Consider the following 26,240-nt stretch of genomic DNA (forward strand, 5'->3'; position numbering starts at 1 on the left):
TAATAGTTTCTTTGAATCTGAACAGAGCCAAGGATGGTGTGGGAATTTTGTCTGTGTTGTGATCTGATGTTCAATGGAGTCAGGCCTTGGTTCGAGAGGTGGGGCTCACATTCAGCTGGTCGGAATGGATCGTAGGTGTCTCTAGGATCTAGAACACTTCTGTCCTATAGCTCCAGTCATTCTTTCTTAGCATGGGATCATGGGATCATGGTTATAGTGGCACATTTGCAATGGTGGAGAGAGCTCAGATTTGGACACATTACCTGCCTAACATCCAAGTGGAGATTATCAAATAGATAGTTTTAATACCAGAATTTTAGAGGCAGAGAGGGGTGAATTATTGTGAGTTTGTGGTCAGCCGGAGCTAGTGAGTCCTTGTCTCTAATTAATTAATTAATTTGGAAATCATCAATATATACCTAACATTTAAACTCATGAGACTGAAAATGGTCACCGATATAATGGGCTGGGATTGAATGGGGAGGAGAATTGAGGCCAGGATTTGGATGTAGATATAAGGGATCTGAGAAAGTTGTGTATCAATAACTGTGGAAAAGATTTCCATAATGAATTGTTTTTCCTTTGTTGGTCCCCAGCCTAGCACTTAGTATATAATGTAACTATAATTACCTTTAATGATCTTGTTCTATGGAGTGGCACAGAAAAGAAAGGTGAAACAGGTGGTAAAAACTTGCCCAGTTCCCAGAAGACATGCAGAGAAGTTCTTTAGATATGCTGCAAGAAGACAGCATGTCAGTTCCCTAGACCAAGGAGACGACCAAGGCAGAGAGAAGGTAGAGGTTTTATAGTAGTTGAGGGCACGTTACTTAGTCCTGTGAGCCACTGGTGTAGGCCCAGGTTGGACAGATAGGCAAGCATCTCACTGTCCTGTTAACTAGGAAATTTTACAGTGTAAATCATTTTTATTGGGACTGGCCATTTGTTCAGGAGTCATGAGCTGGCTCCAGATGTCTGTGTAAGATATGATAAGTTACTAAGGCCAGGCTCCAAGGAATTGAGGCCTAATTGCTGAGGTGAGAGTTTTGCTTTTATTTTTGTCCTTTTATCCTTACAGATTTCTTGTCTTCTTTTTCTAGCTGAGTTACGAAATGTGACAAATTCTCATTCTTCCCAGCCAAGGTAAGAAAAAGTCTTGCTGATGAGAAAAATTAAGGCTATTATGTTTTTAAGATAACTGTTTAGTATGGTCAGAGATGCTTATTTCAAAATTTAGCTTGTGTTCAACTAGCTGGAAGTATAAGAAAAATGCATACTTTCCATACTGTCCCAATTCCCAGTGAAAATCTGGAGTGAATGGCATGATAATTTCTTGGGAAGACTCATTAGTACTAGTAAGAGAGAAATAACAGAAAAGCAACACTGAGCTCCTTGAAATAACTGCCTTTGATTTTATTTGCAGTAAAAGTTTGTGAAGATATCTGCTGGGAAATAAATCTTTAAAGGGTGTGAGTTATGTGAAAATTAAAAAGGAGTAAATTTCAGTGGAGTAGGCCTAGGACTTAGACTCATTATAGAAATGCTACAGGCAATTTGAGATTAGTTTATTTTGTAGTTTCCTTTCCCCAGTAAACTTACCTATTACTTTTTGTTTTGGTCTTAGTAATGAAGGTGATGCCATCAAAGTTTTTGTGAGAATTCGTCCTGCAGAGGGCACTAGATCAGCTGATGGAGAGCACACCTTGTGCTTATCTGTACTCTCCCAGACTACTCTCCGGCTCCACTCCAACCCAGACCCCAAGACCTTTGTATTTGATTATGTTGCAGGCATGGACACCACTCAGGTAGTGATCATGGGAAACTTACCCTTTCGTTTGGAATATGTGGGGCTTTATTTGTTGGGATTCAATTTCTGATCACTTTTTAGTTGGACAGATTTCAGATAAGAAAGCTAAAACTTCCATAAATATTTTAAATCTAATTTTATTAGGCAGTTGTCTTCTTTGTTCATCAAACTATGTTCCAGAATCAAACAAACCTGCTTTCTGTTTCTTTTTATACATACTGATGAAATAAATGACAATTTCAGAGCCATTTAAATAATCACTAAATATAGTTGACTTTCTAGTTCAAGGATTTAAAGTGACCGTGAGCCAGTTAAGATGGCTCAGTGGGTAAAATCACCTGCCTCAAAGGTCTCACTAGCTGAGTTCAAACGCCAGAACCCACATAACGATTGGAGGAGAGAACTTACTCCACAGAGTTGTCCTCTGACCTCTTCGTCTGTGCCTGCCCCCCCCCCCCCCCCCCCCCCCCCCCCCCGCACAGGTTTTAAAAAGATACCGTTATGTCAGTAACTGCTTTTCTTATGGTTTTGTTTTGTTTGTTTTGGTTTTTGGTTTTTTTGAGACAGGATTTCTCCATGTAGTTTTGGTGCCTGTCCTGAATCTCGCTCTTTAGACCAGGCTGGCCTCGAACTCACAGAGATCCACCTGTCTCTGCCTCCCAAGTGCTGGGGTTAAAGTCGTGTGCCACTACTGCCCTTTGATAATTTTTTTTTTTTTTTTTTGGTTTTTCGAGACAGGGTTTCTCTGTGTAGCTTTGCGCCTTTCCTGGATCTCGCTCTGTAGACCAGGCTGGCCTCGAACTCACAAAGATCCACCTGCCTCTGCCTCCCGAGTGCTGGGATTAAAGGCGTGCGCCACCACCGCCCGGCGATAATTTTTTTTATTTTATTTTTTTATTTTATTTTATTTTTTTGAGACAGGGTTTCTCTGCGTAGTTTTGGTGCCTGTCCTGGATCTCACTCTGTAGACCAGGCTAGCCTCGAACTCACAGAGATTCACCTGGCTCTGCCTCCCAAGTACTGGGATTAAAGTCGTGTGCCGCCACCACCACCCGGTTCTGCTTTTATTTTTTATTTTTATTTGTTTTTAAATAATTTATTTATCTTTATTTTGTGTACATTGGTGTTTTGCCTGCAGATCTGTCTGTATGAGGGCATTAGATCTCCTGGAACAGGAGTACAGACAAGTTGTGAGCTGCCATGTGGGTGCTGGGAATTGAACCCAGGTCCTCTGGAAGAGCAGCCAGTGCTCTTAACCACTGAGCCATATCTCCAGCCCTGATGACTGCTTTTATAATTAAATCTAATTTAGTTAAAAATCTAATGCCACTGTCTAGCAAAACCTCCTACAGTGATGGAAATATTTAATATTTGACCTGCTACAGTAACCTCTGGCCATGTGGTGAATTAACTTTAATTAAAACTAAATAAAATTTAAAATTTGATTCCTTGGGTACATTAGCCATACATGCCTCTTAAACATTTGAAATTTGGCTAATATACTGGATGATCCAAGTTAGTCACATGTAGCTAATGGTTACTGTATCAGACATCACAGTCTTTATTTTTTCCTTTGAGATGAGGTCTTGTGTATCCCAGGCTAGTCTGAAGCACACTGTGTAGCCAGAGATGACCTTAGACTTCAGATCTGCTTGCCTCCAATTCCTGAGTGCTGAGATTACAGGCATGTACCATGATGCTTGGTGATGTGCTGGCGATTGAATCTAGGGCTTTGTGCATACTAGGCAAGCACTCTGCTCGATGAATGGAATCCCAGCCCCTCACAGGTCTTTATTGTACTCTTGATGTTTGTTTGTTTGTTTTGTAAAATATTTAGGTCTTTTTTCTTTTCAGCTAGGGAAATGCTACTCAATGGAAATATAAAATGAGCTACACTTAATTTAAAATATCTTAGTAGACACAGTGGGAAGAAAAAAAGAAACAGGTAAAATTGATTATTAATCATGTATATTATTTAACTCAATGTGTCCAAAATACCACTTCAATATGTAAATAATGTAACTATTATTAAGATATTTCCCAACCAGGCAGTGGTGGCACATGCCTTTATTTTCAGCACTTGGGAGGCAGAGGCAGGCGGATATCTGTGAGTTCGAGGCCAGCCTGGACTACATAGTGAGTTCCAGGACAAACCAAAAAAAAAAAAAAGTATTTCCCATTAGAAGAAAATCTCCTATATATTTTACACCTATACAACATCTCTATTTGGACTAATAACCTACATCAGGCTTTCAGCAGCCACATGTAGCTTATGGACAGTGTAGGTTTAGGAGTTCTTACATTGTTGATAAACTGCATCTACCTATAAGTAAAAATAAAATAAAAATACTTTTAGAACAAACTAGTGACAAACTAGTGACAAAATAAGTGAAGAAAATATAGAACTATGAATTTTGTGATAACACAGAATAATATTTATATGTAATATAAAAAATTTATATGCATGCATTTAAATGTCTATCTTATATGTACTGAGTGTTTTGCCTGCATGTATATACATATGTGTGTGTCATGTGTATGCCTGGTGTCCTTAGAGGTCAGAAGAGGGTGTCAGATGTCCTGGAATTGTAGTTTTGGATAGTTGTAAACCACCATGTACATTCTGGGAATCAAACACAGGTCCTATACAATGAGTGCTCTTAATCACTGAGCCAATTCTCCAGCCCCATATGCATTTAAAAAATCATTTTATATGTATGAGTATTTTGCCTGCATATATGTCTGTGTACCACATGTGTGCCCAGTGCCTTCTGAGACTAGAGGAAGGTGTCAGATCCCTTAGAACAAGAGTTACTACGGTTATGAGTCCAACATGTGGGTGCTGAGAACTAAACCAAGGTCCTCTGGAAGAGCAGCCAGTAGTGCTCCTAACTACTCAGCTATGTCTCCAGTCACCTGCATGCTTTTTTTTTTTCTTTTCCCCGTGAGACAGGGTCTTAACTTTGTAACTCTGTCTGTTCTGGAATTCACTATGTAGTCAGGCTGGCCTTGAACTCCTTCCTACCTCTGCCTCCCAAGTGCTGGGATCAAAGGTGTTCATTACTGTGCCCAGCTTGCTTTTTTTTTTTTTTTTTGACAATTTTTTTTTTTTTTTTACTAAAAAAATTGAAATGGTTGGGAGATGGTGGAATCACTAAAATATTAAGGACCCAAGTTTGATCCCCAGATCCCATGTGTAAGCAAAGCCAGGTTTGGTGGCCTACATTGTAATCCCAGTATTGGGAAGGCAAAAATATGGATCACTGGGACTCACTGGTTAGCCTATCTACTTGACTTTGTCACAAAATTAAATCAAATAAAAAACTACAGTGGATAGCACCCGAGGAACAACAGCCACAATGTCATTTGCACCCCCTACACATGCACACACACATATCTGTACATACATACATACATACTTACATATGTGTGTGTGTGTGTGTGTGTGTATATTATAATATATATTCCAAAGAATTGAAATACACTTGTAAGCAATATTAACACTTTAAAAAGTAATAAAACTGTGTTATATTATAGAAATTGCTAAGGTTAAAACAATAAAGTTGACACTGTATTAGGTTTCTCAGATGGTGCCAAGTGGTCAGGTTTTTTTATGTTTCCCTGTCCATGTTGCTCCAAAGCAATAGATACACTTTAAACCTATGACTGTATTGGAGATTAATGGACCTAACGATATTTGTAGTTCTACCTTTTATCGTCTTTTATGGTTCAGCCATTTGTCTTAAGTAGATGCAACCTTCAAGTAATCATAGGTCTTAAAGTCTAAGGACTCATTTTTTATTATATTAGGAGATGTAGGTTAGAAGTATTTTTATTTAACATGTTTGGTGCTTATATCTTAGGAGTCTGTATTCTCGACGGTGGCTAAAAGCATTGTGGAGTCTTGCATGAGCGGTTATAATGGGACCATCTTTGCATAGTAAGTTGTTGTCTGTCTACATATAAAGGTATGATAGTGCTTGTATTGGTTCCTACTTATTGCTGTGTTAATAAGACACCCCAAACTTAGCGACTAAAATAACAGATTTATTTTACAGTTCTCTTAAGTCAGAAGTTCAACATGGATCTTACAGGGCTAAGATTAAGCTGTTACTGGAGCTTCATTCTTCTGGAAGCTGTACATGAAAATATTTCCTCCTTTCCTAGCTTAGAGACCATTCACCTTACTTGGCTCAGAGCCCCCTCTTTCTGTTTCACACTAGCAGTGCAGTGACTCTTCCTGCTTTTCACTCCTGACAAAGGTTTTTGGATTTTTAGAGACACCTGTTATAAGTCACCCTTACCTGGGTAATCAAGGTGAGTGGATTGAGCTCCACCTCTTGGAGAGGAGAATGATATTTGGAATTTTTCTGAAAGAAAGGTTTGTCTGTTTCTCCATTTGTTTATTCATCTGTTTATATGAGATATAGTCATGTCTATTTCTGTTATACTTTGGGTTGTAAGCTAGTGCTATAGTCTTTCTGTTGCTCATCTTGTTCCATCCTTGGTAATGGGCGCTCTTTGAAGTTTCTGTGCCCCCTTGACGTATTCTGCCCTTGGGTTTTTGAGCACTTCCTTGCTGTATCATGCTACATGATTTTCCAAGCTCTTACATTTTTTCCTAAACTAGTTCTAGAATAAAATCCTGGTTCCTATTTTTGAAAATAGTAATGAGAAACCAAGATTTGGCCCCTTAGATGTGTTTATTACTACTGGAGAGTGACTGTTTTGAGGCTTCCTCAGCAGACAGGCTAGGAAACATATGTGCATGCCCTGTGTCTACAGAGATCTGGAGTTGTTTCTGTGTCATCCATTCATGTAGCTGTCATGCTAAGCTGAGCAGCTCTGGCTTTCCTAGAACTTGACATATAATAAACTGTGGTTACTGGAGCCAGACGTCAGTATAAACTCATGTTTAGCCTTTCTTTCCTGTTTACTACCCTTGATGTTGGTGATAAACCTTTCACTGTCTACCATCCTTTTATTAACTTGTTCAACCTTAGGATACAGGTAAAGCAGTTTCAGAATTAATGTGTATCACTGTGAGGAAAATATTAACTGTAAAGTATTTATATACGGTTCCCTTTTCATGAGAACTAGTCTGCAGGGAAAAGGCTTTCAGATCATTCTAGCTTGGGTCTCTGGGACCTGTTCTAAAATGTATGGTGTCTTTAGCAATAGGGACTTAACTTCCATCTCTTGGAGGGCAACAGCAATAGGCTCTATGTTCTAGGAGTCTCTTGGACAGCCCTGCCCAACATATAAGAGGGCTTCTCATGTCTGGTATTGGGATTTTGTTAGGTGGTCTTTGACCCAGATGAGAAAAATTTATTTAATATATATATATAGGTGTTACATGTATTTTATTCTTTTTTAAAGTAAGTAATTAATAGTGTGATTCCTTATGGCTTTTTCAGACATTCTTATTGTTATTTTATTTTCTTCCCTCCTTCTATATTTACCTCCATCCTGTTCCCCAAAGAGCCTGCCCCTTCCCATTTCTTGGATCAGACTATTGTACCCTGCTATTCTCCTCTCTCTTGCTCCCTAACCCCTCTATCCTGGCAATGGTCCTGTTTTATTTTCTTAGTTTCTGCATACCGTGTACTCACATCTGAAGATTTGGAGCGAGGAGACTTTAAATATTCCCTTTTAAGACCTGATGTAGAAAGCCAGTCCATCATGTCTTCCCATAGCAGCAAGAATTTTCTCCATAGATTATTTTGAATGGTGAAATTCAAAATGATTTTGAAATAGCCACAGTTGCCACAGATTGCATATCTTCAGAACTGTTTTCGTTGGCAACTCTGTAGGCTTGCTTGCTTGCTTATTTATGTGTTTGCTTATTTGTTTATTTATTTATTTAGAGGAAGGGTCTCTCTGAGCAGCTCTGGCTTTCCTGTAACTTGACATATAGACCTTGAACTCATAGAACTCTGCTTGCCTCTGCCTCCTTTGTGCTGGGATTAAAGGCGTGCACTACTATGTCCAGCTTTATAGGAATATTTCAGGTGCATTCATTAATATATTAATTCAAATTCCTTTTTATGTTTGTGGGTAGAACTTGGAGATAAACAAGTGATTTATTGGTTGGGTGATCATACAGATCTCAGAGATCTGCCTGCCTCTGCCTCATACTGGGATTAAAGGCATTTTCCACCATATACAGCCTTAAGTGTATTTTAAAATAAAGTCATTTAAATATCTCTTTTTTTTTTTTTAAGATTTATTTATTTATTATGTATACAGCATGTATCCCTGCAGGCCAGAAGAGGGCACCAGATCTCATTACAGATGGTTGTGAGCCACCATGTGGTTGCTGGGAATTGAACTCAGGACCTCTGGAAGAGCAGTCAGTGCTCTTAACCTCTGAGCCATCTCTCCAGCCCCCTTAAATATCTCTTCAAGGTAGAGAACTTCAAAATTACTACATTATTTAGCAAAAATTAGAAACAAATCTGCTTGATTCTGGTTGAATAAATTATGCCTGAAGATTCTGTATCCATAAAATACTGTTATAGCTATTTATAAAAAATGAGATAGGCTTGCCGGGCGGTGATGGCGCACGCCTTTAATCCCAGTACTCGGGAGGCAGAGGCAGGCAGATCTCTGAGTTTGAGGCCCGCCTGGGCTACAGAGTGAGTTCCTGTTCAGGCTCCAAAGCTACACAGAGAAACCCTGTCTCAAAAAACCAAAAAAAAAAAAAAAAGAGATAGGCATCTGTTTACTGACTGAGATATCTGAGGTACAATTAATTAAAGGAAAAGAAGATTGCAGAGCAGTATGGAGAGGATCATTCCATTACATCTTAGTAAACCATACTAAATTAGAAGGTTAGTCTGAATTTTATGTGTGAAAATAACACAAAATTTTCTTTTTTTCAGTGGGCAGACTGGCTCAGGGAAGACATTTACTATGATGGGTAAGTCAAGACCAGTGTTTGCTGGCTAACTGCATTTTCTGTGGTGACCACTTGGAACATGTTTTAGGGGAAGGCATTATTTTTTTTGTATGATGTTACTTTCATAAAAATAGGGATGTTTCCCATGTTTCTACCAGGTTGTGAATTCCTGGATAGTCTATTTGTTAATCCTGATTATAGTTATATACCTCAGCTCAATGCTTGGCATAGACTAGGTATAGATTGGGTGCTAGACACAATTTTGTGTGTGTGTGTTCACAAATATATATAGTCATATAACATATGTGTGCATGTGTATATGTCTGCATAAATACTACCAAGGTCCAGATTCCTGGTTTATGACTCTTACCCTATCCCCTAAAGCAGCTGATATTAAGATTGTTCTCCTCATTATGTTTGCTTGCTTTGGAATGTCTACAAATGAAATTTTATGGAAAAATAATGTAAGATCACTCATGTTTCTAATATTATTTTTCTACCTATTATGCATATCTGCTCCCCTCCTTTCTTTCTTTTTCTTTTTCTTTTTGAAACGGTCTACTGTGTAACCCTAGCTGTACTGGAACTTGCTACATAGACCAGGCGTTGCCTAGCTCCTTCTTTCTTTCCTTTCCGTGTGAGTCCCTCACCAGGGAGCTCCCTCACCACCACCACCAAAAAAAAAACACCAAACAAACCAGGATCTCATGTAGACTAGGCTGATCTCAGACTAACCATGTAGCCACAGGTGAGGTTGAACTTCATCCTCCTATCTCCAGCTCCCAACTGCTGGGATTGCAGGTGTGCCCTCCACCCAGTACAGTTTACAAGGACCATTCACAAACTTCTCAGTGCATGCTACAAGCCCATACAAGACACTTGTAAGGTTTTCATTACTTCCCTGTTTCCCAGCCGTCTGTTAGTTCCTTTGGTCTCTAGAGCATACTTAACTAATATTTATAATACCTGCTACATCATTTTGTTTGTTTTCTGAGCGTGGGTTGCTGTGTACCCCAGGCTGACTGTGAACTTGCAGCAGTATGCTTGCTTTGGTCTCTTTGTCCTGGGATCGCCAGTGCGCATCAATACTCTCAGCTACACTTCTTCTTCTCTTTTCCTGTTTGTAACAGGATCTCACAATGTTGCCCTCGCTATCCTTGAACTCCTGCAGATCAGGCTGGCATCAAACAAGCAATGAGCCAGTCTGCTTCCTGAGTGCTGGGATTAAAGGTGTTTGCTACCACACTACCATCACCCCCACCCTCTCCAAAAAAAAAAAAAAAAAGAAGAAGAAGAAGAAGAAGAAGAAGAAGAAGAAGAAGAAGAAGAAGAAAGAAAATCAAACAAGCAAAAGACCAATAAGACAAAAAATGCCCAAACAAAAAAAGTCCTCAAAAAAAAAAAAATCCTCATGAGGTTCATTTTATGTTAGCCAACTACTTCTGGTCATAGGGCCTGCCCTGGAGTGTGGTGGGTATACTTGAAGCTTGTGCTGGATCCTGTAGGTTTAGGCTCAGTCCCAAGGCAGACTGCCTTCCCCACTGCAGGTGCTAATTATAAGCCTTGCTTTGTGGCCCATGTTGCAAAACAAAACAGCTATAAACTGAGGTTCCCACAACCCTTAAGTTTGCTATTTGGGACTCTCACAGGGCTTGTATATCAGATATTTACATTACAATTCATAACAGTAGCATTATGAAGTAGCAACAAAAATAATTTTATGGTTGGGGTCACCACAATATGAAGAGCTGTATTATAGAGTACGAAGTAGGTTGAGAACCACTGCTATAAAGCTTCACAGGACTCAGGGAAACTAGTTTATCACAAGGGCTTATCTTGAAAGCTTACAAATAAACAGCATGTCAAAGCATTACTTGGTTACTAAAAAATACCTGAAAACAGTTTAAGGGGAAGGACTTATTTAGGGCCCTGGTTTCAGTCTATGGGTGGCTGGGGTGTCGTGGTGAGACAAAAAATCATGGCAGAGGTGACAGGACATAGTTGTTGCTTATGGTGGCCAGGAAGAGAGACAGATTGCCTGTGCTAGTGTGCCTCCCCTTCCCCATTTCCTCCATCTTCTGGGCCTAGCCTCTAGGATCCGTGCCACCAACATCCAAGGCACCTTCTCTATAGTTAATTATCCCTGGCATGAGAGTCCTTGAAGACAAACCTAAGCAAAGTAAACCTTTGCTGTACTAACCTAGGCATTGCTCTATCCAGTCAAGCTGATATTGTCACACAGTCAGATGAAGAGATAAAAGGAGGAGTTAGTGGAGTCTGGAAGAGAGGAGTTTCTGTCTCTGGAGTGGGGTTCATCACTCCTGTGACATGGATGTGCTCTTGTTCACCTCATGGAAGTACCCATGAGTTGTATTAGCTATTCACAAGTTCCCAGAGCTGTCTTTTTGAATTTTTTTTAAACATTTCTTTTTTTTATGTGTGTGGGGGGTGTGTGTGCACATCTGTTCAGGTGCCTACAGAGGCCAGAAGAGGGCACTGGATCCCCCTGGAGCTGAGGCAACAGGCGGTTAGTTGTGAGTCACCTGATATGGGTGCTGGAAATTGAGTTCTGGTACTTAGGTTAGAGTTTCTATTGCTGTGATAAAATACCATACCCAAAAGCACTTTGGGGAGGAAAGGGTTTTGCCTATTTTGCTTACATTTCCATATCACTGTTCATCATCAAAGGAAGTCAGGACAAGAACTTAAACAGGGCAGGAATTTGGAGGCAGGAGCTGTTGCAGAAACTGTAGAGGAATACTCCTTACTGGCTTACTCAACCTGCTTTCTTATAGAACCCAGGACCACCAGGTTAGGGGTGGCCCCACCCACAGTGAGCTGAACCTTTCCACATTAATCACTAATTAAGAAAATGCCCTACAGGCTTGCCTGATCTTTTCAAGGAATTTCTCAATTGAGGTTCTGTTGTTTGAATCTTAAATGGTCTTTTTAATAAAAAAACAAAAACAAAAAGCAAAAAACCCAGAGCTGGATATTGGGGTGAAAGCTGAAAGTTCAGAGAAGCAGAGCAAGCTACAGCCACCACCTATTACCTCACCAACTCCACACGAATCCTCTGACTGAAATCCTCTGAGTCCTCATCCAAATGGGTCTCAGCTGAACTGCTTTAGTTTCTGTTTCTTCAAGCCTTATCTACCTTTCTCCACCCTGCCATCACTTCCTGGGATTAAGGGCGTGTGTGCTTCCAAGTACTGGGATTTCTTTTTTTTTTTTTTTTTTTTTTTTTGGTTTTTCGAGACAGGGTTTCTCTGTGCAGCTTTGCACCTTTCCTGGAACTCACTTGGTAGCCCAGGCTGGCCTCAAACTCACAGAGATCCGCCTGGCTCTGCCTCCTGAGTGCTGGGATTAAAGGCGTGCGCCACCACCGCCCGGCTCAAGTACTGGGATTAAAGGTGTGTGCCACCACTGCCTGGCTCTGTTTCCAGTGTGGCCTTGAACTCACAGAGATCTAGACCAATCTCTGACTCCCAGTGATAGGATTAAGGGTGTGTGCCACCACTGTCTGGCCTCTAATCTAGTGGATTGCTCTGTCTTCTGATCCTCGGGCCAGTTTATTAGGCTACACAATACATCACCACAAGGTTCCTTCCTCCAAGATGACCCTAGCTTATGTCAAGTTGACATAAAGTCTAGCCATCACAAAAAGGAAGCAGTCTTAACTGCTGACCCGTTTCTCCAGCCCTCTGGATTTTTGGGGGGGGTTGTGGGGGAGGCACTGAAATTTGTTTTGGAAATGGCTGTAAAGCATTGACTGGTAATCAACTTTACCTTCAGTGTCTCTTCCCCTCCTCCTTGAGGTTGGGAGGTGAGACATTTGATCATGTGGTTATGCTAGCCTCCAATCCCTCATCCTGTTGTTATTTAAGGACTTTCTAAACATGCTTTCATTAGCATCATGCAGTTTTGAGTGGGCTTGTTGTAAATTGTCTTTCTCCTTCATTGCTCTGATCTGTTCTGTAGCTGCTTCAGGAATCAGTGACAGAAGCAAAAATTCTCGAGGAAAGGGTATTCTTATCACTCTGCTCACTTAGGGAATAACAAAGGGTGCAGAACTTGTCAGCTAGGAACTGTAGAGGTCCCTCAGTATATAAATACCATATTGCAAGCTGAAAGGAGTACTCCTTACAACTCTTACACATCTGTCCTTCCCCAGTTGTAACAAAATAGAAACACCACTCTGCATTTCTGTCTGCTAGGAATCTGTGGAGATGTCATTACTGTGTCCTTACTGGTGTGGTTTTTACTGCCCAATTAAAAAAAAATGATAGCAAATCCTAATTTTTAGTACTTAGTGTGCTTGATGTAAACTGATTTATTTTCAGACTTTCAATTCTTTCAACAACTCTCTGGTTATTGACATTAATACCCCCATTTTGTAGTTGAAAATTCTGAATCTTAGAACACACACAGTGTGGGTCCATGACTTAGAGAACAGATCAGTTTGTGTCTTAGTTACTTTTATCTTCCTGTGAAGAGACATCATGACCAAGGCAACTTATAAAATAAAGAGTTGCTGGGCAGTGGTGGCGCACGCCTTTAATCCCAACACTCGGGAGGCAGAGGCAGGCGGATCTTTGTGAGTTTGAGACCAGCCTGGTCTACAGAGTGAGATCCAGGAAAGGCGCAAATCTACACAGAGAAACCCTGCCTTGAAAAACCAAAAAAAAATTAAAATAAATAAATAAATACAGCTTACAGTTTTAGAGGATTTTGACTCTCATGGCGGGAGAACATGGCAGCAGGTAAACAGGTTTGTCGCTGGAGCAGTAGCTGAGACCTTACATCTAATCCACAAGCAGGAAGCCTGGAGAGTTAGTTATTTGAGAATGGTATGGGCTTTTGAAACCTCAAAGCCCATTACCAGTGACACACCTCCTTCAAAAAGTCCACACCTCCTAATTCTTTTCAAACAGTTCCACTAACTGCAGGCCAAGCATTCAAATATAGGAGCCTATGGGGGACCATTCTTATTCAAACCATCACAGTCTGTGAAAACAAAGGTCACATGCATAAATAGAGTACAATCATGTCAGTACCTGATAGTTGAAGGATGTTAAGCTTAGCACAGGAATAGATCACATCTGTGTTTAGAATTGGTTGGTGGCTACTGTGGGCCTTCCCTTCAGTCTCACTAATGGACAGTTTTATTACTTACTCTTTCACAGGTGTAAATGTTACTTGCTTGAAACAGAACTAGGAAATTAATTATGCTGTATATCATTCTATTTCTGTATAAACTGCCTTTTGCTATTGCTATTTTAAAGGATTTTCAGAATAAAAGGTTTTTGTTTCTTTTTTCCTCAGGACCATCAGACTCTGATAATTTTTCTCATAATCTGAGAGGAGTAATCCCACGAAGTTTTGAATATTTGTTTTCCTTAATTGATCGTGAAAAAGAAAAGGTAAAGCTTATGTAAAAATAAAATGTAAGGAGGCTGGAGAGATGGCTCAGCCATAAAGAACCACTGGCTATTCTTCCAGAGGACCTACATTCAATTCCCAGCACACACATGGCAACTCACAACGGTCTGTAACCCTAAGGGATCTGATGCCTTCTTCTAGCCTCTGTGGACACCAGACATGCACATGACACACATGTAGGCAAAACACCGTACCAATAAATTAAAAAAAAAATTTTAATGGAAAAATAAAATACTGATAGAGTGCTTGCCTAGAATGCAATAGGCCCTGGGTTTGATCCCCAGCACTAAAAAATCTGAGTATGTTGGTATACACCTGTAATCCCATCATGCTGGAGGTAGAAGCAAGAAGATAAGAACTTCAAGGTCGTCAGAAGTTCAAAGCCATCCTAATCTATATAGAGTGTTCAAGGCTAGCCTTTTGCTAGCATACACAAAAGAACTGGTTGCTTCTGGTACTCTCAGAGATTTTTATGAGAGAAAAGTGTATAGAAAATTTCAACCAAGGAAAATAAAGTACAGTGATTTCAATGAGAAATGTCCCCCCATAGTCTCAGGCATTTAAATTCTTGGCTCCCACTTGGTTGCAGTTTTTGGGGAGTCTTGGGAAGTATTGCCTTGTTGGAAGGAGTATATCATTGGAAGTCTCTTTGGAGAAAGTCTCAACACCATTTCAAGTTATCTCTCTGCTTCCTGGTTGTGTTTTGATATTTGAGCCCTCAGCCTCTGGTCTCAGCTCCCAGTTGTTCCTACCAGATGCTCCCTTCTTTCTGCCATCATGGATTCTTTCCCAGTGGAAGCCCTTCCTTCTATCAGTTGTCTTGGCTGTGGTATTTTATCAGAGCAATAGTAAAGTAAATAATACATTGAGGTACAATAAAAGTCCCACCATCTAGCTGTACCCAGGCTTAAAGGTGTGCATATGTCCTCATGATGTACATCAGCGATGAACCCAGCCTTGTTTGTTGGCCGTACTTGCTTGCACCTCACTGTCATCTTGCTCTTTGTGGATTAAGACTCCATCACTTCAGAACACTATCTTTTCCCTCTCACTGGTTCCTTGGTTGGACCATTCTCATGATTGCACTTATTTAGCTTGGTAGATTCCAGAGTTGAGAATCCTTGGTATTATGTACTTGATAAACTTGTATACCAAGGAAATTGGTAAGTAGCGTTGGCTTACTATTTACTCCGTTGCAGAAATATACCCAAAATTGCAGTTAGACATACAAATTGCATGATAGTAAAATAATTAACTTTTAACACCATGTGTTTCTGTGGTTGCATTTTTAAAAATTATTTATTTTTATGAATATCAGATGTTTTGTTGGCATGTATGTCTGTATCACAGGCATGCCTGGTGCTAAAGACCAGAAGATCATGCTGGATCCCCTGGGACTGGAGTTACAGATGATTGTGAGCCTCCATGTGTGTGCTGAGAATCTATTGAGGGTCCTCTGGAAAAGCAGTCAAGTGCTCTTAACCACTGACCTATCTGTCCAGCACCTAGTTGGTTTTTGTTCTGTTTTGTTTTTTTTTTTAAACAATTTTTAAGATTTTTATTTTAAGTATATGGGTGTTTTACCTGCATATAAGTGCACTATAGGTGTACAGTGCTTGTAGAGGCCAGAAGAAGGCAACAGATATAGAATTGATGTGTAATCTATATGTGTGCTAAAAACCAAGCCCAAGTCTTTTATAAGACCTGCAAGTGCTTTTAACCACTGAGCCATATCTCCAGCCCCAAATTTTTTTTTAGGACGAATTAGTTTCAGTCTTTTAAAGCACATGAAACTTGCTTCAAGTAAAACTTTATCTGGTGCCGACGATATGGTTCAGTGGGAAAAGACACTTGCCACCAAGCCTGATGTCTTGAGTTTGGTCCCTGGGATCCAGATGGTAGGAGAGAGCTGACTCCTACAAGTTATCTTCATCTACATGTACATGCTATGCATGAGAGTGCCTGTACATACAAACAACAAATGTTAAAACAAAACTATGAGGAAGTATGCTGTGGGATGGTCTGTATGTCAAGTGTGTTGCTGATTGGTCAATAAATAAAACACTGATTGGCCCGTGACTAGGCAGGAAGTATAGGCGGGACAAGGAGGAGAATAAAGCTGGGAAGTGGAAGGCTGAGTCAGAGACACTGCCAGCCGCCACGATGACAAACAGTATGTGAAGATGCCGGTAAGCCACGAGCCCCGTGGCAAGGTATAGATTTATAGAAATGGATTAATTTAAGCTGTAAGAACAGTTAGCAAGAAGCCTGCCATGGCCATACAATTTGTAACCAATATAAGTCTCTGTGTTTACTTGGTCAGGTCTGAGTGGCTGTGGGACTGGCAGGTGAGAGAGATTTGTCCTGACTGTGGGCCAGGCAGGAAAACTAGCTACAGAAGTACAATATGGAAGACTGTGGAAATCCATTTGAATTGCTCAATTCCCATCCACCAGCAGGCTCCATGGTACCTCTCCAAACTGGACTTCTGGGACTGCCATGATGATATTTAAAAGTTAAATAATGTAGCCTGGCAGGGTTGGCTCACACCTTTAATCCCAACATTCAGGAGGCAGAGGCAGGCAGATCTCTGTGAGTTCGAGACCAGCCTGGTCTACAGAGTGAGTTCTAGGACAGCCAGGACTGTTACACAGAGAAACCCTGTCTCAAAAAACCAGAAAGAAAAAAAAAGTTAAATAATGTTTTGAAATTAGTTTTCCAGATTATTTTCACTGATATTTCAATGTTTTACATGATATTAAAGGTTAATAGGGAAACATACCTGAAATAGATCATAGAAACTGAGGATAAATGTATAAACTGTTAATTGGAGGTTTTCTTTTACAGGCTGGAGCTGGGAAGACTTTCCTGTGTAAGTGCTCCTTTATTGAGGTCTACAATGAACAAATCTATGACCTGCTGGACTCAGCATCTGTCGGACTATACTTAAGGGAGCACATAAAGAAGGGAGTCTTTGTGGTTGGTGCAGTGGAGCAGGTGGTGACCTCAGCTGCTGAAGCCTATCAGGTACCCTGCCGTGAGGATGTGTTTGATGTTTGGGCAATAAACATACCTCAAGGAATCAAGAATTGAATTTCATAAAGGCATAGCACAAACTCTTTTGAGAAGTAAAGAAAAAAGAATGTAGCAATATTTTCTAGATTTCTCCAGCTTTGGGCTGGCCATGGAGGTTACATACCTGTACTCCTAGCACTTGGGAGGCAGAGAGAGGCAGGAAAAATTGAGTTTGAGGCTATCCTTGGCTGCATGGTAAGACCCTATCTCAAAAGGGGGGAGGGGGCCCTTGGGCGGCTTGATTTTACATTGCTTGTGGCATTTATTCTAATAGCACAATAATTCATCAGTATCTATTGCTATGGGAGCTCCCTGTGCAAGGCCTCCTAGGAGCACTGGTCTGTTTTTGCTTTCCTATTGTGAGGCGGCATACAAGCGTAGTGAAGGAACTTCTGAAAACATCCTTCTCATTTTTTAAGGAGCCTGATGTGGTCAGTTGATTTCAAATAAGGGTACTATAATGGTTTCTTTTTTTTTTTTTTTCAAGAGTTAAGTATTCAAGCAAAGGTGCTTTTTTTGCTTTTGGAAGTTGGCCTGTGTTTGTGAGATTTTTTTTTCTTCTTTTTTTGGAGACAGGGTTTCTCTGTGTAACAGCCCTCTGTAGAAACTCAGAGATCTGCCTGCCTCTGCTTCCTAAGTGCTAGGATTAAATGCAAGCAAGCTGTCTTTTCGAGACAGGGTTTCTCTGTGTAGTTTTGGTGCCTGTCCTGGATCTCACTCTGTAGACCATGCTGGCCTCTAACTCAGAGATCTACCTGGCTCTGCCTCCCAATTGCTGGGATTAAAGGCGTGCACCACCACTGCCTGGTGAAAGCTTTTTTTTTTTTTTTGAAGCTATGCAAATACATGGCTGACCTAACATTAAATATATTTATTTAATACTATGAGGAGGGAGCATAAAGTACTGTTGAAGAACTATAAAAGCTACAAATAATTTCAGTTTTATGAGGTTATAGGTCAGTGGTAAAGAGGTTGTCTAGTATTCAAAGGGTCCTCTGTTCAGTCTATGACACTGACAAATAATTTCGGTTTTATACTGTGTTTTGTTAATAGTGTTTTTAAGATTTGTTTAATTATTATGCATACAGTGCTCTGCCTGCATGTATCCTTGCAGGCCAGAAGTGGGCACCAGATCTCATTACAGATGGTTGTGAGCCACCATGTGGTTGCTGGGAATTGAACTCTGGACCTTTGGAAGAGCAGCCAGTGCTCTTAACCTCGGAGCCATCTCTCCAGCCCCATAATAGTGTTTTAATAGCTAGCATTTATTGCATTTTATGGCAAGTACTGTGGTGATTTTTATATATGTAGTTATACACACACACACACATATATAGTTCTATTTAATTTTCACTGTAGCCTTTGAAGTAACTTTACACCTTACACATTGTGACTATTCTCCAGGTTGTGTTTCTCAGGTCATTAGCATCACCTAAAGGCCTGTCAGGACTCTGAGCTTGGGCCAAGTGTGGAAGTTCACTCTTTTAATCCCTGCGCTAAGAGGCAGAGGCAGATGAATCTCTGTGAGTTTGAAGCCAGACTAGTCTAGTTCCAGAACAGTCAGGGTTACACAGAGACCTTGTCACAAGCCACGACTTCTCCCCAAAAGAAAACAACTTTGCCTAAGGTTTGACATTCTAAGCATCCTTGTAAAGTAATGCCTCATCTCAGTCCTCACTTGATGTTGAATCACAATCTAAATTCTAATAACATCCAAAGGTGGAAATATGTATATTGAACTTAGATATTCTACCCTGTGAAGTTAGTATCTACATGCTGTTTTTTTGTTTTGTTTTGTTTTTGAGACAGTGTTTCTGCATGGCTCTGGCTGCCCTGGAACTCGGTTTGTAAATCAGGCTGGCCTTGAACTCACAAAGATTTGACTGCCTCTGCCTCCCAGTGCTGGGAGTACATTACTGTGCCTTGCTCTCCATGCTCATTTTTGAATACAGAAGCAGGAACTTTTTTTAGAGCTATATCTTATAAATAGTAGAGTCGGGGTTTGAACTTGCCTAACTAAGAGTCTCTGGTCTGAACATTGATATATTTTCTTGTCAGAATGGAAAGAAAAATAAAATAAAATCTACTTTGTAGGGGAGAAAGCTGCCAAAATTTTGGAGTAAAGATAACTCAAAATATTCCTTTTTGGTTTTGAATTTTTATTATCTAAGCTAAAGAAAAGGATGCATATCTGTAGTCACAGTACTTGGGAAGTGGAAGCAGAAGGATCAAAGCTAGCCTGAACTACTAGTGAGTTCCAGTCCAGCCTGGGACACCCTGCCTCTTTCTGTGACATGAAGAGGGAAAGAAAATAACCCTTGATGGGCAGTAAACCTTCTCACCATTCTTTATAGCTCTCCTGCTGACTTTGGTGTCTAAATATATACTACTTAGAGCTTGTGTCACTATAAATTTTCACAAAGCTAGATAACAGTGCAAAGGCTGTGAGTGTTCCCACCCCTGTTCCAATGGGAAATTACTGTGTTGTAAAGGTGTAAAATTACCGATGTGTTATTATTTTTCATATTACAATGAGAGATTATTAAGTGCTTATTTTGTGTTTTGAGTTTGTCTTAAGTGTACCTGTTGTCGCTTCTTATAATATAGTTTCCTTTTTCCCTAGGTCTTATCTAGAGGATGGAGGAACAGGCGTGTAGCATCCACATCTATGAACAGAGAATCCTCTAGGTCTCATGCAGTCTTTACAATCACAATAGAATCAATGGAGAAAAGCAGTGAAACTGTGAACATTCGGACCTCCCTACTCAACCTGGTGGATTTAGCAGGATCTGAGAGACAAAAGGATACCCATGCAGAAGGGATGAGGTTGAAGGTAGGAATGAAATTATGACCTTCAGATTTAAGTGTGAATTCTTACTATAAATCAGTGACATACAAAGTATAGTGAAGACCTCAGAAGAAAAAAAAAATTGTTCCTGCACAAAAGAAGCGAAGATTTTATATGGTCAATGACAGTAAATCTAAATGAGATAGGACAAGTCTGTTGAGAGCAAAAGTGACTACTTTTGGTCAGGAGGAGACAGAGACAAGATGGTGTGAGTTGGACCATTGGGAAGAAATCTGGAGAAGTGGCTTCTGAGTAGTTGTCTCACAGAAACCACGGTTTGGTTTAAGAGAGAGAAACAGAGAGCACCCGCCCTGAACAGTGATGTCCCCAAGTTCGTTGGGCCTCGTAGAATAAATGTGCATTGGATATTTCAGTGTGTGTCAGTGAAATAAATTATAGAGCAAGAAAGCACAGGTCAGTCAGGAACAGGAGTATCGGGCCAAGTTTGTACCCAGCCTTCTAAACCCCTGGAAAACATTTTAAAAGTTTAGAGCAAATGTGTAGCTTCATGTAGAAAGCATATTTTATAACCACTTAGATCCATTAAGTTTTCACTGCCAGAATCAAAGGGAGAGCAGTCAGGTGGGAAGGTACCTCGCCTGAGCTATTGGCAGTGGGACAGAAATTCAATGTGATGTAGTTTAGGAATGTGACCTAAAAAGAGGAATTAGAAGTAAGAGAGATTTGAGCCTGCTGAGCTTTCAGTCAGCAAAGGGCTCATGTTTCTGTCAAGAAAAGAACATGTTTGTACAGGTTCTCTTATACTTGTAGTGGTGTTACCTCCAAATAACATGATTGTACAGGTACTCCTCAACTTATAGTGGTATTACCTCCAACGAAACCTGGTTAAGATGAAATATCCTAAATCGGAAGTACATTCAACTTACCTAACTGTTGCTAAACATCCCAGCTCAGTAATATCTCATGCTGCCTGGAGCTGCAGCTTGCTGCTGATGACAAGTAATGAGAAAATGTTATATCACATTTGTTTGCTAGAAGAAATAAATATTCAAATCCCAAGTGTAGTGCATTTGTATATTTGTAGCATTCTGCAGTTACAGTGTACATGAAATAGGAAATGGGGATAATTGAGCATATTGTTTTAGCTTAGAAGTTGTTTTTCACTTTGCCCCTCCTTTGCTTTTCCATCCCCGGTTGTCAACTTGCTACTTATATTTTAGCTCAGAACACCAAAGAATGGCATTGCACTTATAGTTTTGCTTTTCCCCTAATTCCTTAGGAAGCAGGTAATATAAACCGATCACTGAGTTGCCTGGGCCAGGTCATCACTGCACTTGTTGATGTGGGCAATGGAAAACAGAGGCATGTCTGCTACAGAGACTCCAGACTTACCTTCTTACTTCGGGTAAAGCTGATCACTGGTGCCTACCACCTGCATTATAGTCACTGGGACTGATAGGGGAGATTTTCTTAGCTTTTATTATTTTCTGAAAAAGATCTTGGGATTTACAATCTAAAATATATACCATTGATGTTGTTAAACAGGACTCCCTTGGTGGTAATGCCAAAACAGCCATAATTGCAAATGTTCATCCAGGATCCAGGTGTTTTGGGGAAACACTGTCAACACTTAATTTTGCTCAAAGAGCCAAGCTGATTAAAAACAAGGTAAAATACTGGAGTATTTAATATATCAAGTAAATTAGAAAAACATTTGCACATACTTTCTTAGTGATTGCCCTAATGTTACCACTAATCTTACTTCTGTAGAAGTTCATCTTGCTTGTACAAGGTTGCTCTTCTTCCTTCCCTCCCTTCCATTCCTGTTTTCTTAAGGCAGTTTTCCTTTTGTTAGTGGGATGGAGAGTAATTAGCCTAAGCCATGCTAGCAGAGTTGGTGCACGTGATGGTGCACGCACATAGGTTTGCATGCATGTGCCTGCCCTGTGCCCATATGTGATGTATATGGTTGCAAAGAGTAATGCTATGAAAATGACTTGATAATAGTGAAATTTTCCTTTTAAGTTGTGTATATCACCACATATTTTTCATTTTATTTTAGATACAAGAAGTGTCTTTAATATTAGTATACTCCTCAGGCCAGGAAACTTTTCTTGTCAAGTACTAGTTGATAAACTACTTAATGCTTCATGTACCATATGGTCCATTTTAACTACTCGGATCTGCCTTTGCAGTAAGAAAGCAGCCGTAGACCGTATGTAAACAGTGGCAGTTTCTGTGTCCCACCACAACTTGGCACAAAAAGAAGCAACAGTCCATATTATGCCTGTGGACAGCACTTTACCGATACTTAGTACAGACTGTCAAAAGACCAACAAGACATCTATTTGGAGAGTTGAACACTCCTTTGGTTTTAGACAAAACAACTGTGCCATGAATTGGTAGATTAATCCCTTCCTTTTTCAAGGAGAAAACTGGGCATCTTATCCCCAGGTCATCTAGCAGAGTGAAGTAGACCATGTTGCTCCTTCCTTCCCCTGGGTAAGTGAGAAAAGCATAGGTCTTCTCCTTTACCTTACTTCTTTGGGCTCCATCCCCTGCTTACATCAATGTTAGCAATATGAAGAGGAAACATCAGTAGAACTTCCTGACTCTGTCTTGGCTTACCAGAAATCTTTGGAGAGTAGAATTGTGTTAATGATTGCGGTTATGATGTCACTGATAATAATAGTGATGTCAGAATGCCTCATGAGGAGGCTGGCTCTATGAATCAGAAGCCATTGGAAATGACTTCAACATGAACAACAAAACCCGCAGCTTTGTAGTAGTTGTTCCCAATGGTAAGTCCTCTTCAGCCTGTCAGTGGGAAGAGCTAAGATGTCTGGGAATTGTTTAATGATGAACTGTTTAAGTCTTTCCAAGTGGGCAGGGTGAACCTAAGACAAGAACACAGGGGACTTAAGCTGTCGCAGGGTGTTTTTCCTTGCTGAAATAGTTGAATATTGCATAGCTAGGTCTTTGGTCTGTCTGGTGGTTAGGTATTGGCATTTTTTATTACCCTTCAGTTTTACGAAGTTTTAATAATGATCTAATTAATAAACTTTACTATGTTTGGTTGCTTGTTTGTTTGAGACAGGATTTCTCTGTAGCGCTGGCTGTCCTGGAACTAACTCTGTAAACCAGGCTGGCCTCAAACTCAGAGATCTACCTGCCTGGCAATAAACTTTACTTTTAAAGCATCTTTAGATTTATAGCAGAATTGAACAGAAGGTACAGAACAATTCTGTATTGTTCCTATCCCCACACATGTGACCTCCTCACTACTGACATCACACACCAGAATGATGCATTCATTGGTAATCTTTTTTTTTTAAGTTTTTTAGAGGTTGTCTTCAACAAGACATCTTTAAGAAATTGAAGACACCATTTAGTCACCACAGTGATAACATTTGTCTATGGCTTTTTTTTTTTTTTACCTTTTAGAGGCCATTTAAAACAGGACATTACCTTAAGAAAGTGAAGGTGACATTTGGTATGGTGGTAGAACCACAGTGGACTGTGAAACCAATTCCTGCTTCCAGGCCAGCTTTAGAAACAGAAAGTAGCTCTATTTGGAGAGGTCAGTTTCTGCTCAGGCTAGTCCTGTTGGGGGTCATGCCCTTCTAGGCCAGACTCTGTCCCCAGTGGTTTCTGGACAAAGGGGAAATGGCTTTACTGAGATGTTTGGTTCCCGTCTTTGAAAGGGAAGGCAGGTTTCTTAAGTCAGGGTAATAAACTCCAGTCTGAAGGTGACCTAGCCTAGGATGGCCTAGGACTGATCAGATCAATGGGATCTGTGGGAGCCTGGTGAGGAGGGGTTGTCAAGAGGAAGAGAGCCCAGCTGTACTGCTTGGGCTCTGACTGTTGGTATATAGGCACAGGAAGAGGGAACTTTGCATTTCAGCGTACCATTTTGGTGGCCTTTCGGCTGCTGGCCAGACAGATGTGCAGTTTTCTTTGGTCTTTTAGTGCTTTATTAATTCCTGTCCAGGCTGTGGTGAATGAAGACACCCAAGGAAATGTCAGCCAGCTGCAAGCTGAAGTGAAGAGGCTCAAAGAACAACTATCTCAGTTTACTTCTGGGCAGATAATACCAGAAAGCGTACTGGCCAGAGGTAGGACAAGCTCACTGCCCTTTATCCTGGGGAAGACTTGATGAGAATGTTAGGTCAGGAACTTCTGCTGTGAGATAGATAGATGGTCAAAGTACAGCGAGGCTTTCCCGAATTTGTTACATACTCTCCTCCTTATTTCACCTGTGTAAGAGGGTAGTTCTTTGAATCAGATGTTTTATGAGGTGCAGTAAGAAAGGGAATCAATGATTTTAAGTAATTCATCCCTAGTAAGTGCTAGAAAGAGATATGCTGGATTTATGAGAATTTAGGGAAACTGAATTATTTTTCCTGTTTAACTGATTTCATTTGATCACTCCCAAGATTCTGTTTGAGCATATACAATTTATATATGTTCATTAGGACAAGGAATGCTTCTTTAAAGAATAGCTAGTAGCTGCCAGGTGGTGGTGGTGCACGCCTTTAATCCCAGCACTTGGGAGGCAGAGGCAGGCAGATTTCTGCAAGTTAGAGGCCAGCAAAGGCTGCACAGAGAGACCCTGTATTGAAAAAACAAAAAAGACAAACAAACAAACAAGAATAGCTAGTAGAATTAACTTGATATCTATAAAACTGTAAGAAAAAATAATCTGCAGCTGGGAGTGTGTTTTGATAGTAGAACACTTGCCTAAAATGTGTGAGACCCTAGGTTTGATTTCCAGTACTTTACAAAACCACACCAACAAACAAAAAACAAGAGTGTACATTATACTAAGCATAGTCTATATACCTGACTCTCAGTACTCAGGAAGCTGAGGCAAGATTGTGAGATTTGGACTAGCCTAGGCTACAGAATGAGTTTTAGGCTAGCCTATACTACAGAGTTACAGACTGAGGCACTCAGTAAATAAGAGTTTGTATTAGATCTCAAAAGGCACATGTGGAACTCCTTCAGTTTCCTTATAGACTCATTTCTAAGCCAGCTCTGGTGTCTTATGCCTATAATTCCAGCATTTGAGAGGCTTAGGATTGCCATGAGTACAAGGCCAGCCTAAGCTATAGTTTTGTTTTAAAAAACCCATTTCTGTTTCTTTCATCACATATATTTGTGCTAAGTAAATAAAGAGAAACTTGTTTTCTTTGTAGAACAGCCAGTTTACTGAGAGAGTTAATGTGAAACTTATAACAATAATGAGAGTCTGCTCCTTTAGATCACTTGGCAGAAATAAAGACTGTTTAAGTACTGAAAAATTAACATATTGTTCCCTCCCCCTTTTTAGACAAAGAGAAGACTAATTACATAGAACATTTCCTGGAAGCAATGCTATTCTTTAAGAAATCTGAACAGGAAAAGAAGGTAGGAAATTTAATTGGGAAAAGGGATTCAGGACATCTTGAACTTTCATGTTGTGATTGGTTTTCATTACTTCAGTGAGTGAAACACATAGTACTAGATGTGTAAGGAAAAGGCTCCTTGCCTTTGAATTTAGAGTTAATACAACCTGCTGGGTTTATGAGAATTTAGGAAAGCTGAATTATTTTTCATGTTTAACTGAATCATGAATTTCTTAAGTCTCTGGTAGAAAAAATTTCCCAGCTAGAGGACCTCACCCTGAAAAAGGAAAAGTTTATTCAGTCTAATAAAATGATTGTGAAGTTCCGAGAGGACCAAATAATGCGTCTAGAGAGGCTTCAGAAGGAGGCACGGGGAAGCTTCCTGCCCGAGGAACAGGACCGTCTGCTGTCAGAACTGAGGGATGAGATTCAGACTCTTCGAGAACAAGTGAGTGCAATATACCTGCTTGTTTCTAGGAAGAAGCTCTAAAGCATATTAAAATGTTCCCTAGTAACTGGTTCTTTAATACAGTGCTTGAAGTGAATTTGACTGGCAACGTGAGTTGCATAATTTCTTTTCCCCTTTTCCAAGTTTTAAGCTGAAGACAGAAAAACCAGTGATTTGTACTCTGCAGCAGCTGTGGTTACCCTAGTCTCTGTAGAGTTGAGCTTTTTGAAGTTCTGCTTTTCACTAGAAAGGATGAGTATGTAACAGAGACACTCAGTTTGAAAACCAAAATAACTTAACAAAATTTTTTGTGTCCAATATGTTTAATACATGTCCAATCAATAGGCTAAATTTTTTTACTTCCATTTATTTTG

The 26,240-nt window shown here is 40.1% G+C and overlaps 2 protein-coding genes across 8 annotated transcripts in view; one reads left to right on the forward strand and one right to left on the reverse strand.

Moving 5' to 3' along the window:
* Kiaa1143 (KIAA1143 ortholog) overlaps positions 1-22,664 on the reverse strand; it is a 59,090-nt gene extending 36,426 nt beyond the window's left edge. For 5 of the 6 annotated variants that reach the window (XR_009380365.1, XM_059268993.1, XM_059268991.1 and 2 more), the window contains exons 1-2: positions 22,567-22,664; positions 20,958-21,020 (exon numbers count right to left, since the gene is read on the reverse strand). The gene's annotated coding sequence lies outside the window, so the exon portion shown is untranslated. The remainder of the gene's footprint in view (positions 1-20,957; positions 21,021-22,566) is intronic. The other variant, XM_059268992.1, reaches the window with a different exon arrangement.
* Positions 1-26,240, forward strand: part of Kif15 (kinesin family member 15) — a 62,862-nt gene that overhangs the window by 4,782 nt on the left and 31,840 nt on the right. For both annotated transcript variants that reach the window (XM_059268979.1, XM_059268980.1), the window contains exons 2-13: positions 1,098-1,140; positions 1,622-1,802; positions 5,668-5,744; positions 8,689-8,726; positions 14,031-14,128; positions 16,995-17,174; positions 19,846-20,055; positions 21,311-21,436; positions 21,577-21,699; positions 24,023-24,146; positions 25,364-25,440; positions 25,657-25,866. In XM_059268979.1, coding sequence (XP_059124962.1) covers positions 1,098-1,140; positions 1,622-1,802; positions 5,668-5,744; positions 8,689-8,726; positions 14,031-14,128; positions 16,995-17,174; positions 19,846-20,055; positions 21,311-21,436; positions 21,577-21,699; positions 24,023-24,146; positions 25,364-25,440; positions 25,657-25,866 — 1,487 coding nt within the window. The remainder of the gene's footprint in view (positions 1-1,097; positions 1,141-1,621; positions 1,803-5,667; positions 5,745-8,688; positions 8,727-14,030; positions 14,129-16,994; positions 17,175-19,845; positions 20,056-21,310; positions 21,437-21,576; positions 21,700-24,022; positions 24,147-25,363; positions 25,441-25,656; positions 25,867-26,240) is intronic.

Source organism: Peromyscus eremicus, chromosome 7 (genome assembly GCF_949786415.1).
Source record: "Peromyscus eremicus chromosome 7, PerEre_H2_v1, whole genome shotgun sequence".
In the NCBI taxonomy this organism is placed as follows: domain Eukaryota; kingdom Metazoa; phylum Chordata; class Mammalia; order Rodentia; family Cricetidae; genus Peromyscus; species Peromyscus eremicus.